This window comes from Dipteris shenzhenensis, chromosome 23 (assembly GCF_047967505.1).
Source record: "Dipteris shenzhenensis isolate YYH24624 ecotype China chromosome 23, Dip_SZ_1.0, whole genome shotgun sequence".
In the NCBI taxonomy this organism is placed as follows: Eukaryota; Viridiplantae; Streptophyta; class Polypodiopsida; order Gleicheniales; family Dipteridaceae; genus Dipteris; species Dipteris shenzhenensis.
This window is the reverse complement of record NC_141618.1, coordinates 4,806,515-4,833,806: the sequence shown is the minus strand read 5'-3', so window position 1 is coordinate 4,833,806 and position 27,292 is coordinate 4,806,515. Positions and strand designations below refer to the sequence as shown.

The 27,292-nt window shown below is 44.5% G+C and overlaps 1 protein-coding gene across 1 annotated transcript in view; it reads right to left on the bottom strand.

Moving 5' to 3' along the window:
- Positions 1-778: 778 nt before the first annotated feature.
- Positions 779-27,292, bottom strand: part of LOC147886896 (protein pleiotropic regulatory locus 1-like) — an 89,859-nt gene continuing 63,345 nt past the window's right edge. Inside the window, exons 10-17 of the mRNA XM_087394159.1 lie at positions 24,155-24,256; positions 14,683-14,766; positions 14,495-14,555; positions 14,330-14,396; positions 14,008-14,085; positions 1,517-1,581; positions 1,319-1,396; positions 779-1,200 (exon numbers count right to left, since the gene is read on the bottom strand). Coding sequence (XP_087250285.1) covers positions 1,028-1,200; positions 1,319-1,396; positions 1,517-1,581; positions 14,008-14,085; positions 14,330-14,396; positions 14,495-14,555; positions 14,683-14,766; positions 24,155-24,256 — 708 coding nt within the window. The 3' untranslated portion in view covers positions 779-1,027. The remainder of the gene's footprint in view (positions 1,201-1,318; positions 1,397-1,516; positions 1,582-14,007; positions 14,086-14,329; positions 14,397-14,494; positions 14,556-14,682; positions 14,767-24,154; positions 24,257-27,292) is intronic.

Here is a 27,292-nt window from a genome sequence, read left to right as displayed (position 1 = left end):
TTATCATATAATAAGCGTGAATAAAAGACTAACGACTAAGGACATATGGTAACCACCAGGGATTGCCATAAGAAACTTCGTTCTGCACTTTAAAGACAAGCCTGAGTGTTTGCTTTCTCATATGCTTAAGCCTCTTACATGTGCTCCCTTCAATACCTTTATTACCTTAAATATCCACTCTTGTAGCAAGGCCTATGGTGAAGCCATCCCCATGCAGACTTTGTGACCTCCCATTGTTCACACTCCTGTTTGTATAGTAAAAAGGACAAGGGTTGTGTTCTCAGCAGCCCTTGCCTCCTTTTCCTTTTCAGTTGTTGCTTGGTAGCCCCCTTCCACTTTGATAGAAATTATAGGAGTATTGATAGTTTGGATGACTTTGACGGAACTCAAAGCATTCACTCTACTCCTGATCACTATCTTAAGATAATAAGGGGGAAGGCAAGATTTTGCTGGTCCATGCTCTTCGAGTGGCTTCTTAGGCTGTGTAAAGCAGGTTCTCTCACCCAGTTTTTGTTGATTGAAGTGAAGGAAGAAGCATGGAGGATTGGCACGCTGCCAGAGGTTTTAATTGGAAAGATGTGGACCAACATGGTCTAGTAATAAATGTTTCCAACAACGTTCATTGGACTAAGTAACTGGTAGAGGGTTTGCAAATTCCCTCTCTACAAGGAGTTTCTCAACTAAGGTTTTATGGTCCCTAAAAAAATGTTACCAAGAAACCTCTAGGCTGACTCACGTTTGGTGCACACACAACTTGAGGGGCTTGCTTTGTATGTGGACTCCTTGAACGAATTTGTGTAGATGTTTGCTTCAGAAATCTATGAACATAGTATCATCAGCATAAAAAAGTTGATGAAAAGGTGAGAATCAACATCATCATGCTAGAGAATGCAGCAATCATAAAGCTTCTTATGATCTTTCACAGAAGCCAAAAAAATGGCATACAGTGTATCTTAGAAACCCTTCATCTGATTGATACATTAAGCGCCACATCTCTACAACGGATCGCTGTGTTGCTTCCAAACACCTAAAACCTCCGCATCTCTTTGGGAGGCTTAAAATGTATTGGATGGGTTTCTGGCGTGGCATTTTCATCCTCCTTCCACATCTTTATTGTCTTATCAGCTTCACAAGAAACCAGCCTAGTTCCTGTTACATCAAAGGACAATGCATATATTCCTGCTTCACTGTCTAGAGACCCTGCACATGTATGAATTCAAAAATGAGCTTTGAGTACTCGCATAAAATTTGAAAGACATCCCTGTAAAACTGGCTTTTAAACGTGACACAGAAGCAAGAGGGATTAAATTTAATTTACCAGGCTGAACAATTGTTTGTGTTTGCTGGAAATTATGACCGCTTTTCCAATCCCAAAACCAGAGGCTTCCATTATCACCTGAGATAAGATAAAAGTGCATGCCAAACCATGTTAATCAATATCTTCATATGGAGGAAGTCAATGTTCTCCAGTTAGATTAGAAAATAGCTTGGTATTTCCTAGTGCGAGTTACCATACCTCCTGAGACCAGAACATTCTCTTCATTTATCGCCATGCAATTGACGATGGTTCTTTGTTGAGACCTGAATACAAGAATCGGTAGTAAATTATATTTACTTTCAAAAAGAAAGAAAAGTGAACTCTGTACCCTTTCTCTTTCCTAGCTATAGCCTCATGTGTAGCCAACTAGATAACCACTTAATCATTCATTGTCAATGGCCTAATTTGTACTCATTGTGGTTAAATTCCCTCACTAGATTAAAGGCATCCATAATCAATCAGTTGTCACAAGCAAGGAATCTTGGGTATGACGTGGTTTCTTCAGATGTTACCATTGCAACAATATAACTCACATCACCCATTGCATATTGAAACTTTCAAAGAGGAAGCTTCATTAGTGCTGGTGGCCATCCCATAAATAAAAATTATGCAGCATTCAAAGGGGAGCTAAAGACGTTTTTTATAGTATCCTTTAGATCCCTCCCCTCCATGGAAGAACAAGAACGGAGAGAGGGAGAGGGAGAAACTGGCTTCAAGGTTGAGCAGAATATTGACAAACTGGTTTACTAGTGTTCAAGTCACATTTAAAGCAGACATTGTACTAATATCAGAGCCTCACTACATGCCACTCTTCTAGGGCTGAACTGATGTGAATTTTACAATTGATCTCTAATACTTTGACATGTCTTCAAATGTGTATCTGCCGTCCACCGCCTCAACAATTCCACAACACCTCCAGTAGCATATATTAGACCAATATTCTCTTGAATGGTCTTCATTCCTAAACTACTCATTTCTATTTTGATCCTTCGACGACGACTCTTAAGCCCTATGTAAATATCAATTGCTTATCCTTGATTTCTTCTGGTTGGTGCATTCCGAATCATGCTTACTAATGCAACTGAAATCGTGATTCTCTATCATAGTTACCAAGGAATGTGATCATTCTGGGAACTAGGGATGCCAGGATAGGAGTGTTCTGGTAAAGGGGAATGTCGCCTGGAATGGGAATGCCACATCATCATACCATGCATAGAACTATACAAGGACGTGCAGAGAACTCTCACTTTTACAGCTCTGACTTTCAGTTTCAGCTTTCCACTTGCATAAAGGACATAAAACATTTGCAACATACAGAAAAATCGTGACTTCACACGCAGGGAATGCCGGAATGCAGGGAGCGGTGTTCTGGATTACTCGGAACATTCTAGGATACTGTTCCCTGGTGTTCCGGCATTGTAGCTCCTCCACACGTGTTCCAGCATATTCTGGCGCCCTTCCTTATTCCAAGAGGTGGGTAACTATGATCTCTGTCCTTTGACACTATTCTTCACAAGGTTTCTCAACACGATATATGTGTGAGTGTGTGTAGAGAGAGAGAGAGAGAGAGAGAGAGAGAGGGGAGGGGGGGGGGGGGGGGAGGGGTGGGGGGACTAAGCCTTATAGACCTTGGCAATGTCAAGATCTAGGTCCTCACCTTTATCTTGAATGCAAAATCACGGATCTGAAAAATAATCATTAAGGATCTGTGTATCCGTGCTTGCCCCACCCATGAGAAAGAGAGAGAGAGAGAGAGAGAGAGAGAGAGAGAGAGAGAGAAAGAAAGATGTATTAACATCCACGTAAGGCCTTGCGGGCCCATGGGACAAGGTACAAAGTACACAATAGAGGATGATCTCATACAAGCCCCAGTGGGCTGGGAAGAAAGGCACGCTAAGGCCCTTGCTGAGTGCTAAGACTGCTAAACTGAAAAACTGAAAAACTGATAACTCTGCAGAGCTCAATAGAGAAAAATCAAAATAAGTTATAACCCAGAGACTAGCAACTATCTGAGAACTGTAGCATGCTGAGAGCTGAGACTCAGGCTCAGAAGCCCAAGCCCGGTACCGTGGTGGCTCGTCTGTTAGCAAGAAAAATGTCTCGGATCTACGTCTGTCGGGCTGTATCATTCTCTGGTGGCAGAGGGGGACGTGGTCTCCTCGATCTCTGAACTCGCTGGGCTATCCACCTCCATCCCACTATGTCCTGGAGCTGACTCAAATGAACAGATTTCTGTGACGTGTCGCTGTGCTCTATCAACCTCTCTGTCTTGCGGTCTGATCACCTCCTGCTGCTCTCTAATCTGTCGTAATAGGGTCTCCTTGTGTCAGCGTATCTCAAGTAGATATAGGCCAATGCAGTCCTGAATCAATCGTGAAAGTGGACCGAAGCCACTCCCCTCCTGGTAGAGGCAATGGCATCATCCCCTGATCTCATAATAGGCTGGGCAGCCACATAGGAAATGCTCCTCTATCTCAGTCACTCCTAGTGTGCAAAGCATACATATCCGCTGCTCCTTGGGTATGTCTGCTGCTCTCCCCGTCTCGATCCTCAAGTGATGAGATGAAACGTGTATCTGGCCAATGGCAATCCTCAGTGCATGCGAGACTCCTCTGTCCTCGAGATAATGGGGTTTGATGATGAATCCCTCCTCCGATACTCTTAGGAAAAGGCCGCGGTAGAACTGGGACTTGGTGGGGGGCTCCTGGTGCCCCCCAAAGTCCGAGACGTATGGAGCTGAAGGAGATCTAACCGTATGACACGGTTGATCTCATCTCGCTAGATAGAATCGAGAAGTGCATCCATGCTGTACTGAGAAAAGGGGGGGGCTTGTCCATCTGGATACCATGCCTGGTACCATGTGGATATCCGTGCATAGCATGTGTCTGCTCCACTCTCTGCCAGTCGTCTGAATGACTCCAAGACGAGTCTCGATAATCTCCATCTAGGTGAGTCCCAGACTCTGTGGATGAAAGTCACTGTCTAAAAGATGGCATCAATCTGTAGGGGAGTCATGGCGAACTCGTTCTGTACTATCTCATGTGGAACTGAAGCTTACTCCGAATCATCCTGGACCCCATAGTCACTTGTAGCCGCTCAAATTTCCTCCACTCGGTCTTCGGAAAGTCACACCCCCAGAAGGGTGCTGCATACATCGCAGTCGATTGCACTAGTCTGTTGAAGAGCCAGTTCTTCGTTGGTGGGTCCTGAAAGTGTGCCTAAAAGCACCGTCTCTCTGGTCAAGCCAAAGCACCACCTCCTCATGTGAGTCGTGCCTAGGCTGCATGGGTCTTCGTGAAAAGGGGTCCTATGAAGACTGCTCCCAGATATGTTTAGGACTGCACTATCTGCATTGGCTCATCACAATAGGTGAAGCTGAGTCGACGAGTCACTACATGTGAGGTGTTGAAGACCATAACCTTGGGCTTCCCAAGGTTGCCTGTCAAGTCTCTCTCTCTGCAAAACACCTCTAAGGCCTCCAGATGTCTCTAAAGCCCTTCACCTGAGGATGATATAAGGACTATATCTTCAACGTATAGCAATATCTGTATCATGAGGTCACCCAATAGTGAGCCCTCGCCTCCTAGGCGATCTATGAAAGATGTGATTTCATCAATGTAGAGTCCGAAGAGGGTTGATGAGAGTGGACAGTCCTGCTTCACTCCAATCGTGCTCTCGACCCAGTCTGATAGACCGCCTAGGATGCGTACTCTGCCTCTGACTGTCTCATATAAGCTCACCACACCCCAAATCAACGTCTCTGGGATCTGCATCTCCTGTAGCTCCTGATCATGCGGGAACGCGGGACCATGTCAAAGGCCTTCCGAAAGTCTACAAAGCATGTGTGGACTTTTTGGTATCCAGATCTCGCCTCCTCAATGACAACTCTTAGAGTAAATATGTGATCTAAGGTAGAATGTTGCCTCCGAAATCCTACCTGTCCTAGTGCTCGCTGCCTCGAGCCTATGTATGAATACTGATCTCCCTATCTAGAACCGATCCATAGATCTTCGCTAGAGTATGACCAATCATGACGGTGCGGTAATTCCCAGTCTCCATAGGATCACCAGCTTTGTGCATCGGTACAATAGAGGTGGTGCTCCAAGCAATGGGAAGCCATGAGAGACAACCTGGTTGAACATGTGCGCTAAGACCTCCTTCCTGCCCATGCGCAAAGTGCTCACTCCGTAGACCCTCATGTTCCTGTGCTTTTCGGTTGTATAGTGGACGGAGTGCAGCCCGCACATTCTGTGTGGTAAACAAGTGACAAGTGGTGGGCCTGGGCATAGAGGACATGTCCCGTGGTGTCTCCATCTGGACATCATAGAGGGAACATGAATACATGTGCCAGACATCTAGGTCAATGATGGAGATAGATGACTTCCCCTCCGCTAGGAACCCCCACCCAGTGGTCGGGTCCCCTCCTCGAAAAGGATTTGACAATCTCACCCATCCTGTGTGTGAGAAAGGCCCGCCCCTTGCGGCGTGCCAGTCGTTGAAAAATCCTATGTGCCTCAAATGACGTCAGATGCCCTAAGGTCTACTCCCATATGAGGTAGGCTCTCGCCTCTCTGCACTCGGTATCAAACCAAAGGTTTTGAGGCATCTCTCCATCTTCGACTCGCATGAATCGGTCGTGGGAAAGGATCCGGTGGCAGCGTCCTATACCATTGAGAAAAGGGCGTCCGAGGCACGTGCAAGGTTTATGTCATCGCCAAGTAGGGTTGGGAGTGCTCTGGCTAAGAGACTCATGTACATTGGGTCAAGGGCACGGTCAAAGTGGATCTGGACACATGCAAGCATGATAAGGGCTCTCCCTGTGGGTGGCATAGTAGCAGAGAAATGGAAGGCCAGGTATGAGTGATCGCTCCAAGTGGGGGCGGGGATACAACGACATCCTGTATGCTGCCCATTTCCTTGTTTCTCTTGCTGCCATTACTTGTACCATGCCTCCCTTCGATGCTCTTGTTGTAGGAGGGTGAGGTCGTCATCTAGATAGATTCTGATCCTTACAGAGTCGCTCTTGTGCTCATGAGAGTCTTCCTGTCCATGGCTGTCATGAACTTCAGCACTAGTGGCCTTGTAGGTGCTTCAGGTTTGCCTACTGTCATGTGCATGGATTGGTATCTGGGGTACACAAGACTAGCTCAGGTAGCCTAGGGAGGCTTAGGGCTAGACAGGCTTGATTCTCGGGTTGAGTGGCAAGGGTACGAACTAGTTAGAGGTATTCGCTATTTTTGGCGCATTCGGCCCGAGTCTGTATAAGGGACCTAGAGGTTCAGTTTTCGAAGAGCCGATGGGAGCAAGTCTTGTCCCCTAGTACTAGGTCTAATCCTGGATTGAGACGCGGACGCGCGCCTGCATCTAGCGTAGCCCAAGGCCCAGCAGCAGATCCAAGGCCTCCAAGTGCCACCTGGTGGTATGGGACACCAGGCTGGTCAAGATCTAGTTGGGAGTTCATGCCAGTAGCTCAGCTCGTGGCTCGGAGGGGACATCTCCTGATTCAGGATTGTATCCCGTAGGTGTCATGGTTGGGTGGTGAGCAGCCTGCTCAGATTCCTCACGTTTGGTGTGTTCATGTGTTTGCTTGCAGATCAGAGGTTTCAGGAGTGCTGGGGTCGTGTCACCTACCCTCCAGGCTGTCTCGCATGTGAGATTGATCCCCATTTTTGTAAACAATAACTAGGCATCTGCCATTGGTGTGTCGCCCATTGGTAAACCCCTCACATGTTTTCATCTCTTCCATTGCTTTGCAGGTGCCTTCCGAGGTCACTTTCATATCCCTGATTTGCTGTACTTCAAACTCCAATGCATTTACTCTGTCGTGGAGCTTCTTTTTTTCAGATATCCATTCAGCCTTTCCCTTTTCCCATTCTTCTTTTTTGGTCTTTTCTTTTCTCCACTCCTGCATTTTCCCTCCATGTTTTTTTACCTCAGCTAGTGTCTTGTCTACATGTGTCTTCTACACAACGAGGGCTACATTTGTAGACTCTAAGTTGTCAATTTTGTCAATCAGTGCAAGACATATCTTTTGGAGGCTGGTGACAGCACGACAGCACTAGATGTAGTATTTGGAGTTGTCCCTGCTGTGTAAGCTGTTATGGCATTTTCAAGCGCTTGCTTCCCCCCCCCCCCCCCCAAATATCCTCTACACATGCTCGTGTAGGCATAGTGCAAAATCACTACTTGGTCCCTATTTGTTTGTAGAACTGTAAAATGCAGAGATAAAGAGATTTATCACATGTTTACTGTCCCTCCTCAAACAGGCTGTTGATTCTTCTCTGTCCTTCTGTGTGATTTCAGAGTTGCATCGTGGGGATTTTTGCTGAAGTCTCTTCTTATGCCTTTCTTGATTGTTTGCAGGTCTCTGGAGCGCCCTTTGATTCGGTGGCGAATTGGGAAGGTGATGCGCAGGCCCTTTGTGGACTATGTGGGTCCTTCATGGTGTGCAGCAATGGGTTGCACCAGGTGGCCTTGGTTGGCACGGGCACTATTGCCTGGTCGGTAGGTACAGCCGTGGGCCTAGGGAGTGGCCCACAGGGTTTCCCAAGATTGGGTGTAGGCCTATTTTGACGCCATCCAACTGAAAGCAGAAGCTTGTTCTGTGTGAACTAAGCCTTGTAGACCTTGGCAATGTCTCGGTCCTGACCTTTATCTTGGATGCAAAATAACAGATCCGAACAATAATCATTACAGGGTCTGTGTATCTGTGCTTGTCCACCAATTGGCTCAATGTTTGGCACAGCAGTCATAACAGATTCTATGAAGGAGCAATCAATATGAAAAGCAGAAAGAATTTGATGAAAATGATCGCCTTTTAACAGTCCTGGTGTCCTCAGTGAGTTATATCGGCCCTTCCAGCCTCTGCACTAGGACAACCAGCCTATAAAGTATACCTCGCCTTTCCTTGCCACCTCTTTGAAAAGTGCATTGGTGGTTATTCTGTCCTCCCATACTCTCCAGCCACCTTCTTGACCTTCCACAATATTTCATCAATAATTTTGCTCAGGCCCCATAGTCATAAAGAAATTGGTGAAGGCACTTCTCACAGTTCAACGTCATGCCAAACCTCACATCTTAAATGAGTTGAGCCCTATGCTGTTTCAAAGAGGGCCCGGGGGGGGGGGGGGGCGCCGGGGGGTACCCATAAACACAGCAGGATCTGAAGACACAAGTGAGAATGCATTCACCATATTTTCTAAGGGCCATGATAATAGTAACACAAGCAAGGCCAAGGCGAAGAAGAAAGACCAATCAAACTCTTCAAGTCTCTTGATGCATGTAAAGAAGAAGAAAAAGGAGGGCCAATGCCTCTACTGGACAAAAGGCGTTATGCCAATAATTGCAACAACAAGAAGGATGAAGCAACCGTTCTTGCACCATGGCATAATTAATCCATGCATCAAGCTCCATCGAGGCTCCAAGTGTTGCACCTGCAAATACGCAATAAAAATGACACAAGACGAGTAGAAAGGAAAAAGGAAAAAGGAAAATTTATTAAAGTCTTCGGAAGACCGATGGGTCTATGAGACTGAAAATCCTGATACAACAAGCTGTGGCAGTGGAGCTACTAAACGAGCATCCATACCAATGCACAATGCAAAAATGCAGAATGGCAGTACTAAGTCCTAAGTACAACATAGTCATGTCGATGGTCGACTATATATCAATCTCAGCATCATCATCAATATCATCACATCATCGGCAGAAGCAACATATCAGGATGGATGAGGCAGTGGAGGCATGAAGTCGGCAATAGAGTGTTGTCGGCCACTCAGAGGTGCGGTCCTGGCACATCTCCTGGTCGTAGCTCTGCGTCTGACCAGAGCTACTGTGACCCCCGTCGGTCGGGCTCCAACTCTAAACAAGGAGGGGATGTCTCCAAGTGTGATCTGTGTGTCGACCCTCTGTTTGAGCTGCCGGGTCACAGACTTTGGGTCACCGTCATGTCGAGGCCTCGTCTCGTGGGGGTCCATGTGATCTAGTTGAAAGAACTCCGTGATAGAGCTTTCAGAGGGATCAACCGAGGAAGAAGTCTGCTCCTGTCTCCATGCTCAAAGTATCCTCTCGCGGTGTCTAAGTGCCTCATGAATGAAACCTGCCAAACACCGCTGGTCTGGGTAGGAGAGGAAACGGGCCAAAATTCCATAACTATCCCTGAAGAGGCAGTGGAAGCGCCCTCAGATCTCATAGTACACAGGACACCTGAAGATGAAATGCTCCTCTGTCTCAACCTCCTGCATGTCTCACACAGTGTGCATATGTGCCTCTCCCTAGGTAGTCGCTCTGCTCTTCTGCTCTCGATGCGAAGTCTGTGTGAAGAGACCCGGAACAGCCCAAGAGAGATCCTCAGCGAGTGGGGTAGGTGAATCTGCGTGTATCCTGGTGGGTCAATGAAACCCTCTGCTGTGATATGTAAGAAGTGATCTCTGTAGAAGCTAAGCTTCACTGGGAGTTCACTCGGTCCCAACTAGGTCCGAAATGTGTGTAGCTGTAGTAGATCCTCACGGATAACCTGGTTGACCTCGTGTGATAGGAGGGGAGAAAACGGAGCATCCATGCTATACTGGAAGAGAGGTAATCTATCCATGTGGAGCCCCAGTCGCTCAAACCATCTCTCTGTACGTGCATACCAGCACCTCTGGTCTCCTCCTACTGCAAGTGCCATAGAAGAGGATAGAGCTATCCATGGTAGCCTGCTACGCCCTGAGGTATGATCCCATATTCCCTAACTCGGTACAGATACGTGATGACCTGAAATGCAGCATCTAGCTGTAAAGGAGGTGACCCAAACTCAACCTGAATGATCTAGTGAGGAACGGATGGCTTACCACGAATCATCCGTGATAACATGAGAACTTGTAGCTGCTCCACACGGGCCTACTCTGTATCCGACAAATCTGGCCCCCAACAAGGGTTGCCATACATCCTTGCTGGGCGAACCAAGGAGTCAAAAAGCAACCCCTTGGTGCGTGGATCCTAAAAGTGCGAGCGGAAGCACTGCCTCTCTGGTCTGACCAATGAAGCATGCCCTCTACTCAAGCGTGCATGCATCGCGGGTCTTATAGTGAAGCTGGGTCCGGAGAAGATAACCCCAAGATAAGTGTATGATGAAACTATCTCAATAGGTGAACCCTCAAATGTGAACTACTCCTAACGCATGATGACTTGTCGATGACATCTGTCTATACGGGCGTCTATGCCTCATCTGTTTTGGCACTGCCCAAAGTCCCATGATTTCTTGCTTTTATTACAGCAGTGGCTACAGGCTCGTTTCCCCAGTGCATCTTTTGGTAGGAATTTCTAGCGGTTTGGCTTTCATCCTATGCGGCAAGGATTTGATCTTTTGTTTTATTGGGTTCATTATTGGGCACAATGGACTCTATAAAATGAACGCAATCATCGAGTCTTTAGTGATCATTGTCTTGCCTAATATCAGTTCTTTTGAGCATCTTTAAGACAATCGTTTTATGATTCCTTACATGCTCAGGATAGATGACGACCTTGGCTTTACCCAGGTTGACCTTCAAATCATGAGACTCACAAAAGGACTGTAGTGCGTCTAGGTGTCTCTAGAGCCTCTCTGATGAGGAAGACAAGAGAGCCACATCATCTGTGTAGAGCAATATTTGGATCAGCGTGCCCGCAAGAGAGCAACCTACACCCCCTTGTGTCTGCATCACTGTCTCAAGCTCGTCAATGTAGAGGCCAAACAAGGTAGGCGACAAAGGACACCCTTGTTTGACCCTGATGGTGCTCATGATCTCATCTGTCCACCCGGATCCTGCCCGAACTTTGCCTGAAACTCTCTCGTAAAGTGCCATGGCAGCCCAAATGATCTCCTGGTCATAACCCAAGTCTTATATGCGCCGTATGAGGCGGGCTCTTGGAACCGTCTCAAATGCCTTGCGAAAATCCACGAAGCAACAATAAACCCTCTGCTTCCATGACGTCGCCTCCTTGATGATACATCTAAGCGTGAGAATGTGGTCCATGGTTCCATGATCACGCCGAAATCCGGCCTATCCTGTTGCTGTAAGTCCTCGACACTTTGCAAGTCTACTAACCTCCGAGTCAAGTACTGATGCATAAATCTTGGACATGACATGTCCAATCATAATGGTCATGTAGTTCTTCGGGCCCATGGGATCCCCTGCCTTGTGGATGGGTGAGATAGTGTTAGAGGGATCAACATGCTGCACACCCACCATCTCGAGCTAGGATATTTTGCATCCCATCTATAGGCGTCATAGGAGTCCTCCCCACAAGGCCACTTTTCTCCAAAGCAACAATATCCAAGACATATTTTTTGAGAGAAGTGTATCTCCTCAAGATGAAATTCGCCAAGGCCATACAATATCCAAGACAGATCTCTTGAGAGAAGTATATCTCCCCAAGATGACATTCACCAAGACAGATCTCTTTAGAGAAGAATATCTCCTTAAGATGACATTCGCCAAGGCCATAGATGGTATTCATAGGCTAGGTACCCTTATCCAATGAGAGACGCGAGTTTGCACTACCATTTGTCGTGAGGATAAGAGTACATCAGGACCATCTCTTGACACACAGTTATGAGTTGATCCATAAACATCTAGTTCAAGCGAAGCCTTGAAAATAGTGGCATTGAGGTCATTGCTAAGAAGGTCCCAACTTATGGCAGTCTCAGCTGTCCTAGTTGATATGATATGTCACGTATGCCTAGACCTTATCCTAGCTAGCATAGGTCTCTACCTTGGATATTTGATAGGTAGATATCGCCCTATATCTACGTCTTGGAGAAGCATCAATGCCCAATGACTCTTTTTCCACAATTCATGATAGGTTATTTCACGAGAACATAATCGTTGCCTTGGTTAGAAAGAGCACGGAGAGGTTTGAGCTACTAAGCTGACTCCATTTTTGTTTATGTATGGGTTTCAGTTTGTTGGCTACCCCCCTCTTTGCCTTTTGTATGCGTGTGTTCCTAGTTTGCCTTTCCCTCTTCATTGTTCTTTCATATTTCGGGTGTATTCTAGTCTTACAGAGGCATGCACGCGGAAATTTATGACGAATACAATGATGAGGAGGTTGAGTTGACCAAGAATGAGATTGCTTGCAGTGCTTATAGATTGACTTTTATATTCTTTTAAAGGGAGAAAATGCATTTTGCCCCCTAGAAACTTTGAGAAGTATGTCTCAGTAAAATATCTAGCCCAAGGGCAAAAATCCTTGACAGCGTAGCATATATGTGACCTTCGATGTTGGCATAAACCCAACTTCATGACTCATATCATAATTTTCCATTTGAACCTTATTTTTTAATTCGGCGTATTCAATGTAAGAAATTCCAATCATCTTATATCATTATCGAGCTACAAAAAGGACACTATAATGAAAGCCCATACAATGAAGAAGTGTAATGTTCTGTGATCCATAGAATGAGGCATCTCTTATATTGAGATTGAAGAGCGTGCGACTCTGCTCACACATAGAAACCTTTGTAAGCACATGGACGTTGCCATGCATACATGACTGTTTCATTGCACCTTGTGTGGTTCTATTTCACCGTTGTTGCTCTACCAGAACCTAGCCTTAGGTCTGCACTCCATAGATCGTGAAAGTGAATTGTGACCTGTATTTTTGAGGAGGCAAAGAAGCTACCTTCAATTTTCTGATTGTCATTTCCACAACTGGATTCCCAGTGCATTTTCACGTAAAACAGAGAGGAGGAGGACGACGAGAATGTATTATCATAAAAACAGATAGGCTCCTCCTATAGTGGGAGGGGAACAGACTTTTATGTGGCATCATGTGTTTCAAGGTGGTCTCTGTGTTTGAAAAGCTGAGTGATGCATGTCCCTAAAGCTACGTTACATTTTTTAGAGATGTTAAAAAGACAAAGATGGAAAAGGAAAGGGAAAAAGCCTGAAGACAAGACGAAATCCGAGCCTGATGTGGTATGGGCTGAACTCTTCTTGCTGATGTGTGAGACTTGGATAGGGAGAAGGTTTGGCCTGTGTAGTGAAAGAAAGAACATTCATGACGGAGATGACAGGATCACATTCATGCACAGGGATACACATCAAGAACGTATCAGAGTTGATGGAGGCTGGGTGAAATGGATGACTTCAGAAACCTAGTCAGAACCAAGGTATCCATGCTACAAGATACAAGATGGGAGCATTGGAGGTGCTTAGGACCATGGCATGGTCACATACTAGGGCACACAAGGACTCGATCCTGATCTCACTATTGAGCCATCAACTAAGGCTTGGATTACAAAGCCACTTAGATGCGCGAGGCATGAGTTCTTCTAGTATATATACATCAATTGGACATTGAGCAAGGGACTGTGCCAATGTTATTGAGTTGAGAGTGCATTAAAATGTAGATGCCTGGTTTTGTTATGGATGGTTATCAACCTCCCGCTCATCTAATTGTGGTGATGAGTGTGGGATGTCAGAGATCAATGCTCCACCTGCATTTGAGGAGTACAATGATGATCTAAAACCAAGCGCAGCAGGCACAGTTAGACATCTAAATCCATAGACTGGTCACAGTGTTTCCAGTCCTATGCAACGTGTTCGAAATTAGCCTCTGTTCAATCATATGCTTGCAAAAGTAAATGCAAATCTACCATACAGATTAAAAACACCACATCTTTAGGATCATCTAAAACCCCTAATTATAATAATGTGTATACTTACAACATGTTATGCAAAAATTCGCCTTTCGGAAGACGGAATTTTTTGATGTTGTCCGCAGAAGCAGATGCAAAACTGTGCCTGCAAAATACAAGTGTGATATATTCTGCTTTGTACTAAGGGTATGATGTAACACTCAACAGAATTGGGGATTACAGGGTCTTCCGACGCACAAGTTAGTGTGCCTCTTTATGCAAGAGCAGTCATATTTCCAAGGGGAGAAGCAAAGAAAAACAGAAAATTTTCGATGTTATCCTCTTTCAAATGAATGAATAACCTACCAGGACAGCTTAGTGTAAAAGCTTGCAGTAGGAAGATGACTTACTCAAAAGGATGCATTGCAAGTGCTCGCACAGACTTCTTGTGGAATGTCAGAGTTGACATGGACTTGCCTGCAAACATACATAATACAATAAAAAAGTTTGTAAACCAAGACAACGAATATTAGAAGGAAAAAATTCAAGTGAGTATGACTTTTAAAAAAGTCAACCTGCTGCGAGATCCCAAAGCTTGATGGTTGTATCATGGGATCCAGTCACAACTTGAGGATCCTGAAGAGTTGAAAAGCTGATTATGGCCTATGTATTAAGCAACTGTAGAGCAAGGAAATTGGAAGGCCTAGAAATCAATGTCCTTTGTACTTGACCATAAAACAAAAATAATGGAAGTATATGGTACCGTGGCCTGGGTGATAATTGAGCAAACAGTATTTTCATGTCCAGACAGAGCAAAAATTTGGGCCTTTGTCCGCATGTCCCAAACCTGTTACCAATTTCAAGATCAAAATGTTAACCCCCGTACTACTGTTCGCATAAGCCTATTGATGTAAACCTAGAAAAGTCAACAGCTAAGCCAAAGTATGCAGACCATTCTTCTCTAAAAGCTAATAACTTAATATTCATTCCTGTTTGTGACCTCAGCGTGCTAAGCCTCTACACCTGAAAACTATATGCTTCACGGATTCTTGCTCAATGCATAAACTCAGCACACTTGAAGACCATGAATAAAACAAAGCCATCCCACCTAACAACAACTAATTAGAAAGAAAAGGAAGGAAGATATATTAATGTCTTCGGGAGTCCTCACAGGCCTATGAGACAAGGAACAATCAAAAAGTAGCTCATACAAGCCACTATGGGCTGAGGAAAGGGCTCGCTAGGTCCCTTGCTGAGTGCTATACTAAGATAAGAAACTCAAGAACTAGAACTAGAACTAAAACTCAAAATTCAAAACTCAGAAATCCCAAGAGAGCAGGGGATGTGAGCGACTATCAACTATGATCCACATGCCATGGCAGCCCTCTGGTGGGATATGAGTGAAGGAATAGAAAGAATGAGAGCCAAAGAGTGTGAGAGCTAGAGAGAGTGAGAGAGTCAAGAGCTTGGAAGCTGTAGATGCTCAATAGAGTGTGTAAAAAGAGTACAACTCAAAGTAGTGTAGATAAGGTTTTGTCATAGTGACAAAACCTTAGTAGTCACTAACCATAGTTAGTGAACTAACTGCAGTTAGGGGGAAAAACCTCTAAATGAGGGAAAAGTGCCCCTAACTAACTTATTATATTACATTGGTCACTGCTGAATTATAGATATAATTCCAACACCCCCCTGCAGTGCCAATGTCATGTACAAGGCTGATCAATCACCAAATGGATATAAGTTCAGGGCACTGCGAAATGCCTCAAACTTCTCACGTGGTAGTGCTTTGGTGAAGATATCTGCAACATTGTCATGTGTGGACACAAAGATCATACTGATCTCTCCTGCATGTAACTTCTCTCTGACGTAATGATAGTGAACCTCAATGTGCTTCGTGCGAGCATGAAACACTGGATTCTTTGCCACTGCAATGGCACTCTGACTATCAGTGAGAATTGGAGAAGGACCCTCCAAAGACAGATAAAGATCAGCAAATAAACGTCTCAGCCAGACACATTCCACTGTTGCTGTGAAAGCTGCCCTGTACTCAGCTTCACATGATGAGGTAGCCACTGTAGATTGTTTCTTGCTTAGCCATGAAATGCAAGATTTTCCCAAAAAGAAACAATTGCCACTAGTGGACTGCCTAGTGTCATAATCACCAGCCCAATCTGAATCACTGTAGGCATGCATCTGTAAGTCACCCCCCCTGGGAAATAGTAAGCCAAAAGACTTGGTGCCTTGCAAATAACGGAAGATGCGCTTAACTGCCTGCCAATGCATAGTTTTAGGGCTGTGCATATACCTGCTCACCTGAGATACTGCAAACTGAATATCAGGCCTAGTATTGCAGAGATATATGAGGCATCCAACAGCTTGACTGTAAAGTGTGGCATCAACTGATTCTCCTGCATCATGCATTGTAAGTTTCAGCCCTGGTTCCATAGGAGTAGATATGGGCTTACACTCTTGCATGTTAAATCTGTCCAAAAGTTTCTGAACATACTTGGACTGAGACATAACAGTGCCACGTCTCTCATGAGAGAACTGGATCCCCAAATAAAAATGAAGCAGCCCCAAATCTGACATATCAAAGTGGGTCTGCAAATCAGTTTTGAAATCTGCAATTTTGTCGTCATTGGACCCTGTGAGCAGTAAGTCATCAACATAAAGAAGGATGACTAATATTTCCCCCCCATCCATCTTGATGTAGAGGGTGCTCTCAGTAGGACTATTGTGCAGCCCCTTGCTGGTCAAAAAGGCATGTATTTTGGCATACCATGCACGAGGGGCCTGTTTCAGCCCATATAAAGCTTTATTAAGCTTGCAGACTTGAAGTGCATTTGCTGTAATTTCAAAACCCGGAGGTGGTTTGACATACACCTCTTCCAGCAAGTCCCCATTTAAGAAGGCTGTTTTGATGTCCAACTGATGAACATTCCACTCAAAATGTGCAGCCATTGCAATTATTGATCGGATGGTGGTCATCCGGGATGTAGGAGCAAAAGTCTCCTCATAATCTATGCCCTTTTTTTGAGCATAGCCTTTAGCAACCAGCCTGGCTTTATATCTGTCAATGGAGCCATCTGGCTTCCGTTTGACTTTAAATACCCATCGGGTTCCAATAGCATGTTTACCCGGTGGCAAGTCCACAACATCCCAAGTCTGATTTTTGGCAATGGACTGCAACTCATCGTGCATGGCATTCATCCAATGCACATTACCTTGTGCCTCTTCAAATGTGGCAGGCTCCTCTTCATCAAGGAGAGTACCTGCATATGCTGATTCCACTGAATTAGCACCTTCCATGTGCCTTGCTGCACTGCGAGTCCTGCCAGGTAACGGGGCATCAAGTTTACTCTCCCGGAGAGTCTGCAACAGCCAGTTTGGGACTGTTTTGGCTGCATGTATGTCTGCAATTTCTTGCTGTACAACTTGTTCCACTTCCTGTGGAGGAGGCATGACATCCCGTGGCGGAACTGAAGCATTTGAAGGTTGCTGTAAATTCTGATGTGGATCAGAAAAATCAGCAGGGGAACCCAATGCAATGGGTAGCAACCCTTGAAATACATCTTCTGAAGGTGAAGGCATTTGAAAATCAGCCTGAGTGTAAGCTGAATTTTCAGAAAATATCACATCTCTACTTACAATGATTTTGCGTGTAGCAGGATTGTAGAGACGATACCCCTTGCTTTCTGCACTGTATCCAACAAATATGCATTTGATGGCTTTATCTGACAATTTGTGCCTAAATTCAACTGGCACATGTGCATAGGCAAGGCATCCAAATACTCGGAAGTGATCCACTGAAGGCTTCCTGTCATTCCAGACCTCAAAAGGTGTTTTTGTTTTTAAAGCCTTAGTGGGAGCCCTGTTCAAAATGTAATTGGCACACATCAAACCCTCTAACCAGAATTTATGAGGCATGTGTTTGCTTTTCAGCATACATCTGTCCATCTCCATGAGGGTTCTATTTTTCCTCTCAGCTTTGCCATTTTGCTGAGGGGTCAGCTTGACTGTGAGCTGATGCACAATACCCTTTTGTTTGAGGAAAGCATCAAATTCTGCAGATAGGTATTCCCCACCTCTATCTGTGCGTAATATCTGTATCTTGAGCCCGGTTTCATTTTCAACCATGGCTGAAAAGTGTTTAAACACTGTGAACACTTCAGATTTCTTTTTCAGCCCATAAACCCAAGTAAAATTGGAGTAGTCATCAATAAATGTGACAAAGTAGAGATGACCACCCAATGAAGGAGTCCTCATGGGACCACAGACATCACTGTGTATAAGCTGCAATTTTCGAACAGCTTTAACTGAACCATCCTTTTTGAAGGGAAATCTATGCATTTTACCTAAAATGCACCCTTCACAGGGATGTGGAGGAGGTATCTCCAGAGGGGGCAATGCATCAACCATTGAAAATTTCTGAAGTGTCATCAAGCTGTTGTAATTCATGTGGCCATATCTGGCATGCCATAATTCTGCATTTTGCATGGCAACTGTAGGGGAAGAAATTGCCAAAGCATGAGCTGCTCTTTTCTGAAAAATATCAAGCTGAAAAAGCCCACGCAGCAGAGTACCAGATAACATTAAGGCATTGTTAGCTTCCCTGTCCCGGACAGCACATTTGTCATCCTCAAAGATGACCTGAAATCCATCTCTGTTAAGAGTGGACACTGAAAGGAGATTTTTGGTTATGCCAGGCACATATAAAACATCAGAAAGTCTGAAAATTGAGCCATCAATGGCAGTGAGCTCAACTTCTCCTGTGCCACGTACTGAATATGAGGAGTTATTGGCACAAGTGACTTTCTTACCAACAGGAGGTGGATGCAAGGAAGTAAAAAGAGACTTTCTCGAAGTGATGTGCTTGGATGCACCGCTGTCAAAATACCAGATGTTCAGTGTTTCATCAACACTGAAAGCAGATGCATCTGAAGAAGAGTCAAAACTGCAAGTCAAAAATGCATAAGTGTCATCACTGCATGAAGCTGTACTATCCCGAGCATCTGGAACAGCCAACCTAGAATCAGAAATGCAAGATAAAAAGGCATAATCTTGACCAACAAAGTTGGCTGCAGCATCCCCACTGTCAGATGCACAAGGGGCTGAATCTGAAACAGCCATTCCTGAGCTGTTTTTCTTTTCCTTTGCAATCCTTTTCCTGCATTCTGCTATGTGATGACCTGGCTTTTTGCAGTAGTGACAGAAACCCTTCTTTTTGGGCTTGCTAGCATCACTTTTAGCCTTTTGTGAAGGCTGTCCTGACCCACTGGAAGGCTGATTTGCTGCTGTTTTTGCCTGTCCCTTTGTTTTTGATTTGAATTTTGAGAGCATGGCTTGTTCACCTGCACGTGAAGCCAAATTTTTCCTGGTCTGCTCTTCCTAAAGCAGAAGTCCTATCAGCTCATGAAAAGAAAGAGGATTTGCACCCCCCCTCAATGATAAATTCAGCGAAGTATGAAAGCTGAGATAAGACTCAGGAAGAGAATTCAGAGTGGTTGTAATCATCTCTGAATCAGGAATAATTTCATCTATATTTAACAACTGCTCTCTGAGATCCTGTAGCTTAGTGAGGTGGGCTGACATGGAGTCACCCTCCTCCATATGTGTATTGGTCAACTCTCTTTTTAAAAAAGATACCCTGGCATCATTCCGTGCTGCATACATGCTTTCCAAAATATCCCACGCTGCCCTGGAGGTCTTACACGACCGGATATGCGGAATGATTGATCTTTTCACTGAAAGAGAGATGCAAGACAAAGCTAAGGCATCTCGTGAATCCCATCTCTTTTGTTCAGGAGTATTAACTGTAGCTGCACCAACAACTTGTCCTGCAGCTGCACCTTGTGCACGACCTCTTCCACCTCCTTGATGAGGAGGGGTAGCAGGTGCAATATCTGCTGGTCGGATTTCATCCCCATTGACATAATCCCATAAATTGCGAGAAATCAGAATATTACGTACCATAAAACTCCAGAGGGAGTAGTTGGTACCATCCAATTTGTCTTCCTGAGAAAGACCACCGAACTGAAAATCATTCTGATTTTGATGGGCCATATCTGAAAAAGGAATTGAAGCAGATACAAAGCTGAATTCCCTTACTGGGAATAAAATGCACAACTCCCAAACCACACCAAAGCACGGGCTGTATAAGCAACTTAGATTTCTGCACTTGAGCTGTCAGAAATCTGTCCAAGCATAGAACACTCTCCAAAATCTGCCAAAAGTGTTCCAAACACTCCAATAAAGGCAGTATATACTGAATACTCCAAAAAATGCTCTCCAAACACAAAAGCCCCAATTTGTAGCTAGAAATTGCAGCCAGAAAGGGGTAAAAATGTCAAAAGTCCCAAATCTGCAATTTTAAAACAAAAGCCCCAAATTTCAGATGAATCTGCAATTTTGCTCTTGTGATAGCTTCAAAATTGCCCAATGATTGCAATGGCTTCAATCTGCAAAATGCCCCAAATGTTCTTGCAGAATACTTAGCCAAACAATGGCTGTCTGCAAACTCAGCCTGCCAAAAATCAAAGATGACCAGCCAAGAGACACCTGCAAATCTTTTGTCCAGAACCAAGAAGAATTGCTGCTGTACTGTACTGAGATTCAGTACAAATTGTACTGAATAGTGTACGGAAGTGCCGTACAGATTGTACGGCACTGTACGGGAAGTGCCGTACAGGTACGGTGACCACGACAGATACCGTACGGTATCTGTCCACGGTGTACGGCGCTGCAGATGACAGGTACAGCAAAAAGCAAATGCAGTACAGGTACCAACAGTACAGGTCGACGGCGGAATCGTACGGCGATGTCTGAGCGGCAGGCGACAGGATCGTACGGCGATGTACGGGAGCTCCGAGCTGTACGGCGTACGGCGAGGTACGGTTGCAGGTACGGAAACTCAGAGCTGTACGGCGAACGGCAGTCTTAGAAATCCGTACAGTCGTACGGACTGTACGGTCAGATTTGCTGAGGCTGAAAGTCGAGGCAATGGTTGAAGCTGGAGGGAGCAAGGAGCACCAGGCTCTGATACCAAATGAAGGAATAGAAAGAATGAGAGCCAAAGAGTGTGAGAGCTAGAGAGAGTGAGAGAGTCAAGAGCTTGGAAGCTGTAGATGCTCAATAGAGTGTGTAAAAAGAGTACAACTCAAAGTAGTGTAGATAAGGTTTTGTCATAGTGACAAAACCTTAGTAGTCACTAACCATAGTTAGTGAACTAACTGCAGTTAGGGGGAAAAACCTCTAAATGAGGGAAAAGTGCCCCTAACTAACTTATTATATTACATTGGTCACTGCTGAATTATAGATATAATTCCAACAATGAGGATGCCTCATATCTATCTCTGCCAACTCGTCTCTCGCTGAGGTGGGGGGCGTGGTCTCCATGATCTCTGTATCCACTCGCCATATCAAGAGTGACCCCTCGACTTTGAGGATCCCCTCTGGGATAGGCTAGACCTCCATCATGTGTACTCTGGTCAGCCTCTGCCCTATGCGTGGTCTCTATATCTTTGGCTCCACAACTCCACATCCCCTCTTCCCGCTACTCCACTCCTGGGACTGACTCAAATTTGTAGAAGTCTGTGACATGTCCTTGTGTACGGTCTAGCATCTGTCCATAACCTCGTCTGATTTGGCTCCGCAGGGTCTCTTGTGTCACTGCACTTCAATCAGGTAGAGACCAATTAACTGAGGTGCTGGGCTATTACTCAACAGCACCTTGTAATTCTTACGATTTTGATTTGATTAGAACTTGAGCTTTTGTACTTTTGCCTTTCTGTGGAGGGGTTAGCCTCTAGTCCAGATGAGTGATTGGACGGTATTGCGGTCAAGAGGATGGATCAAATGGCATAAGTCTGGCAGCTTCCTCTTGTCCTCGGAGAATACCTTGGCATGGAGTGAGACCTTCAAATTTTCATTGGATAGACCATGAGGTACCTTGGAAGTAAGGTGGGAATTCATATCTCGGCAGAGCAGCATGTTACCCTGGTATTGGAGAGATCTGACATAAGATACTATATCGGAGCTCTTGTTTGGTGCTGAAACTATAGCTACAGCATGACACCTAGCTTCTTATTGGAGCTTTCATAGCGGGTCCCCTTCATGTCCTAGTTAGCTGTATCGCTGGAACACTTGTAAGATAAATTAAATATACTCACCTCTCTGGAAATTGTAAATGCAGTCCTCAGAGTATTGTTTTCATGCTGTTTCTTTCCTTGTATTTTTTGGGGGGGGTGTTTGTTGATTTTTACTTTACCAACATTCGGTGAAGTGTAGAGTTTTGAGTTCAGTTATGCTAACCTTTAATAGTGATGTGATCTACGCTAGCCACCTGTCTCGTAGGTTACCGACCTCCCTTAGAAATGTTGCAAACTATCACGATCTGTGACGTATTCCTTACTCTATACCTTAGACTTATGGATGGTTTGATGAATGGACACTTGTGGAAGGGTATGCCCTTTCAACGGGACACTACCTATGAGGCACAACCCTTCACAAGAGACACATTCTATTGAAGAGACACTACCATTGTAATGTACCCTCTCATCAAGGGTCACACCCTTCACAAGGGGTACATACCTCTTCATGCACATACACTTTTGAGTACACGCCTTTTCATGTGTCTCTCTTCACTCTCTATATAAGAGAGGCCCAACTGTATGGATGACACACTACAAACACTCAAGCAATACAAATATTCCTTGTTCTCTACTATTTCATTCTCTTTCCTGTTCCTTAGCACATTTCTAAATATAGTAAATCTAGGAATTCTTACAGTGGTATTGGAGCCAATTTCGCTCTTGCCTGTAGAAAATGCTCCCCACCTTGTAGAGCCTATCTGATACCTTTTTCTGCATGAGGCACCTCAACTACACTACTTCCTCACCATAGTCCAAGTTGTGTTTCACGAGACACGTAGATACCCAGAACCTGATATCCCACACAAGTTCACTGTCCATCTTTGGAGAGACTTTTACCCCTCAGCTTCAACATCTCCAAGGTACTCTCCACCTCCTTCAGCTCCCAAATATCCTCTTGAGCAAGGTTTCACCTTCCCCAAGACAGTATTTACACTCTGAAGGCACTCCTTCTCATGGATATCCTCCTCTTCCGACAGCAGCTCCTTACCCTTTCTCTACTTCTCCTTGACTATTTAGCCACAGCCCATGATGCCTCTTCAACTAATGTGTTGAAAAGTGGTAGCAGCTATGCCTTCACCGTCTAGGTTGCTCTACAGCACATTTTCACAGATAGAGGTATCCATTGATTGTTGAATCATCCATATTGGCTGTTGGCACTGGTTTACAGTGTACCATAGGTAGGGAGTTGGGAGCCGAAGGAGGAGGTTGCAGGACAGCCAGCCCTCCTTTTCAGTGCCTCACGGAAAGCTGAGCTCTTGTATTTTTTCAAAGCTTCTAATAGAAGGTACATTCTTGAAAGAAAAAACTAATGTGCTCCTCTGACATACCTACACAAGGATCCAGCTCTATTTATAGTCTATACCCACTGGGCCTCCCTCCTCCCACAGTCAAACACTATCCCACCTTAGTTAGCTATCCAAAATATAATACATATATCTAGATGAACTGAAAACACTATCCCACCTTAGTTAGCTATCCAAAATATAATACATATATCTAGATGAACTGAAAACTCAAAAAATAGTCCAATTTTACTCATGATAGTCACTCCAAAGGTTGAAAACCATAAACTTCACCACACATAGCAGGGACTGGCTACTATGACATACCCACTGATGTATAAGCACCCAACGGTGGGTGTAACCATAGTATACAGAAATGCTCTCACAAATAATATCCACACCCCCACACAAACTTGAGCATCCAAAAAATAAAGTGTGTTAAGAGCAGCTCAAGAACATTCACATGCAACTCCAAACTTGTTAGCAAATTGCATATAAACGCCTCTGTGAGGAGATAACACCATGCACACAATGTTTAAAGCTTGGCAATTATTAGATTGAATGCTACAGATGAGTTTAATTTGGAACTGTAAAACCATAAAAATATTGTAGCATTAACATTGGCAATACTTTGAAAAAAAAAAGAAATATGAGCATCGATACTAACAGCAAAGGCTGTGCCACCTTCAATTCCCAATCTAGTTGACAACTACCTTAGCAGAATATAAAGACATGACAAAAAAGATCATAATATTTGGCTCAAAATATTTGAAGGAATAAGAAGATGATCGTGACCACTTACTCTACAAACTGAATCTCGCCCTCCAGTCAAAAGAATATCTAGTGTTGGGTGTAGATTAAGGCAATAAACTCCACTTAAATGTCCATGGTATGAGCGTATAACCTGAGCATATCATAACAGCTTCAAGTCATGAATTGTAAACTAAAATTCAGCACAGAAAATTGCCAACAATAAAACTGTGTGGGTGTGGGTGTGGGTGTGGGTGTGGGCGTGGGCGGGTGTGGGTGTGGGTGTGGGTGTGGGTGTGCGTGTAGGTGTAGGTGCAGGTGCAGGTGCAGGTGTGGGTGTGGGTGTGGGTGTGGGTGTAAATTGGCAACAATAAAACTGTGTGTGTGTGTGGCTGGCTGTGGCCAAGTAGTGGACTTAAAGGACAAGGAGTGGAATGGATTCGAGAGGCTATGCAACTTCACATTTTCATGTCTCATCTGGAGCAAGCCTTGCATGTATGTGTGTATGTATGTGTATGGACTTATAGGACAGAGAGTGGAATGGATTCAAGGGCTACACATCTTCAGATATTTGTGTGTCATCCAGAGCAAGCTGTGCACTCTACAAAGTATCATACTTTCAAACTTTGCAAGCCAGTAAACTACACATAGACAGATCTTTTAGTTCTTCATCTACCTGAACGAGCTTGACATTATTGCTATTAAACGCGGTCAAGTGAAACGTGTGCATAAGTGAAAGCGTGATTCCAAAGATTTTAACTAAAGGCACACTTCGAAATAAAATTACCATCTGACCAATAATCAAAATCAAAGAGAGAGGGAGATGATGATGATAATTATATATTACTATCCCCAAGAGGCAAGGTATGGCCCATGGGACTGTAAAGTTCGTACATGAATTATGGATTGAGTGTCCATCCAAAACATCGGTTAAGGACAGAAAGTTCATAATACCATATCTAATGAGAACTCACACATGTGGAATTCCCATGCAAAGGGTGTGCTGTGAGTGTGGCAAGCTGGTCTCATCTGTCTAGAACCACGGTGATGAAGACGACTGACAATGCCATCCATCCTGACTATGACAAGAAAGCTGCAATCAAGGAGCTATGGGAATCTAGCCTCATGATTCTCCTTTAGGTGCTTCAACAGCGGTATGGGTAGAAGAAGCTGGTACAAAAGACCCCTATGTATAAGGTTTGGAATGGTGAATTGAAGTAGGGTGGACACGATGATGAAGTCTGGGAACACTCTCCGCAACTGGTATACGGATTCCCAGGTATCTTCTAATAGAGGCTGACCATGCCATGCAACCGACACCATGGGTATCTTCCGATTTCGCACTTGCATTGTTCCTCGGTCCAAGATTCTTGTTGGTTTGCCCCTTGCATTATCCTCTATCTCCTGAAACAAAACCACACCTTCGATTAGTGAGTCACCTGTATGTAAAAATTTCTTTAAGCGTGAAACATGAAAAACCGGGTGCACCTTGCAACCCTGTGGCAATTCTAATTTATAAGCCACCTTGCCTATTCTCTTTAGAATTAACCACGGCCCACAATATCGAGGTGATAACTTAGCACACTCTCCTGAAGTTAACGACTTCGAGTGCGAAGGAACTCTGAGAAAAACTTTTTCTCCTTCCTTAAATTCTCTTATAGACCGGTTTTCATCCGCATACGCCTTGGCTCTATCCATAACCACACCTTCGATTAGTGAGCCACCTGTATGTAAAAATTTCTTTAAGCGTGAAACATGAAAAACCGGGTGCACCTTGCAACCCTGTGGCAATTCTAATTTATAGGCCACCTTGCCTATTCTCTTTAGAATTAACCACGGCCCACAATATCGAGGTGATAACTTAGCACACTCTCCTGAAGTTAACAACTTCGAGTGCGAAGGAACTCTGAGAAAAACTTTTTCTCCTTCCTTAAATTCTCTTATAGACCGGTTTTCATCCGCATACGCCTTGGCTCTATCCATAGCCTCGCGGATATTAGCTCTCGCAAGTGCTAGCATCTCCCGCATCATAACCACAAAGTTCGCGGCACTAGGCACTCTCTAAGGTATTCCAACTGTAGTTGGATTTGCTGGTCTATAACCATAATTCAATTCAAACGGACTAAACTCCGTAGAGGAATGTTTTCTATCATTGTAGGCAAACTCTAACAATGGCAACCACTTGTCCCACGTATGTTGCCTCAATGACACATATGCTCTAAGCATATCCTCTAAAATTTGATTGACTCTCTCCGTCTGACCATCCGTTTCAGGATGATCCCCACTACTCATTCCCAACTCAGTCCTTAGTGTCTTAAATACCGTTGTCCAAAAATGACCAGTAAATCTGACATCTCTGTCTGACACTATGGATCTAGGCAATCCATGCAGACGAAATATATGTCTAATAAACAAATCCGCCACTTGCGGGGCACTAACAGACTCTCTAGTCGAAATGAAGCGAGCCATCTTGGTTAGACGATCAACCACCACAAGGATAGAATCATATCCGCCTTTTGTCGTAGGCAGACCCACAATAAAGTCCATGGAAATGCTCTCCCACTTACCTAGTGGTACTTCCAAGGGCTCCAAAAGTACGGGTGGCTTCACCGTTCTGCCTTACTTACCTGACACGAGAAACGCCATGTCACATATTCATGAATATGCTTTTTCATATTTGGCCAAAAGAAATCTCGCTTCACGAGATCATATGTCTTCTAGACTCCTGGATGTCACGCACATGGGCTATCATGGCACTGTCGAATGACTCTCTGCCTGAGATCATTCTGACTAGGTACTACAACCTTGCCATTTCTTTTCAGCATACCATCCCTTATGGTATATCTTGCATATGTTTGGCCTTTTCTGCATACCAAGTCATCCTTTTCTTTCCCTGGTCTAAACACATGAGCTTTAGGCCATAAGCTCTAGACAAACTTGTCCACCTTTTGAGTTTCTCTAATCTCGGTCATTAGAGCACTCTCTAATACCGTAAAACTCATATTATGCATAATGCGAGACAACGCATCAGCAACCTTATTATCCTTCCCTCTTCGGTACCGAATCGTCAAATTAAACTCCTGCATGAGCTCTACCCACCTAGCTTGGCGGCCCCTCAAGTCAAGCTGTTTATAAAAATGTTTCAGAGTATCATGATCCACATCCACATAAAACTCTGAACCATACAAAT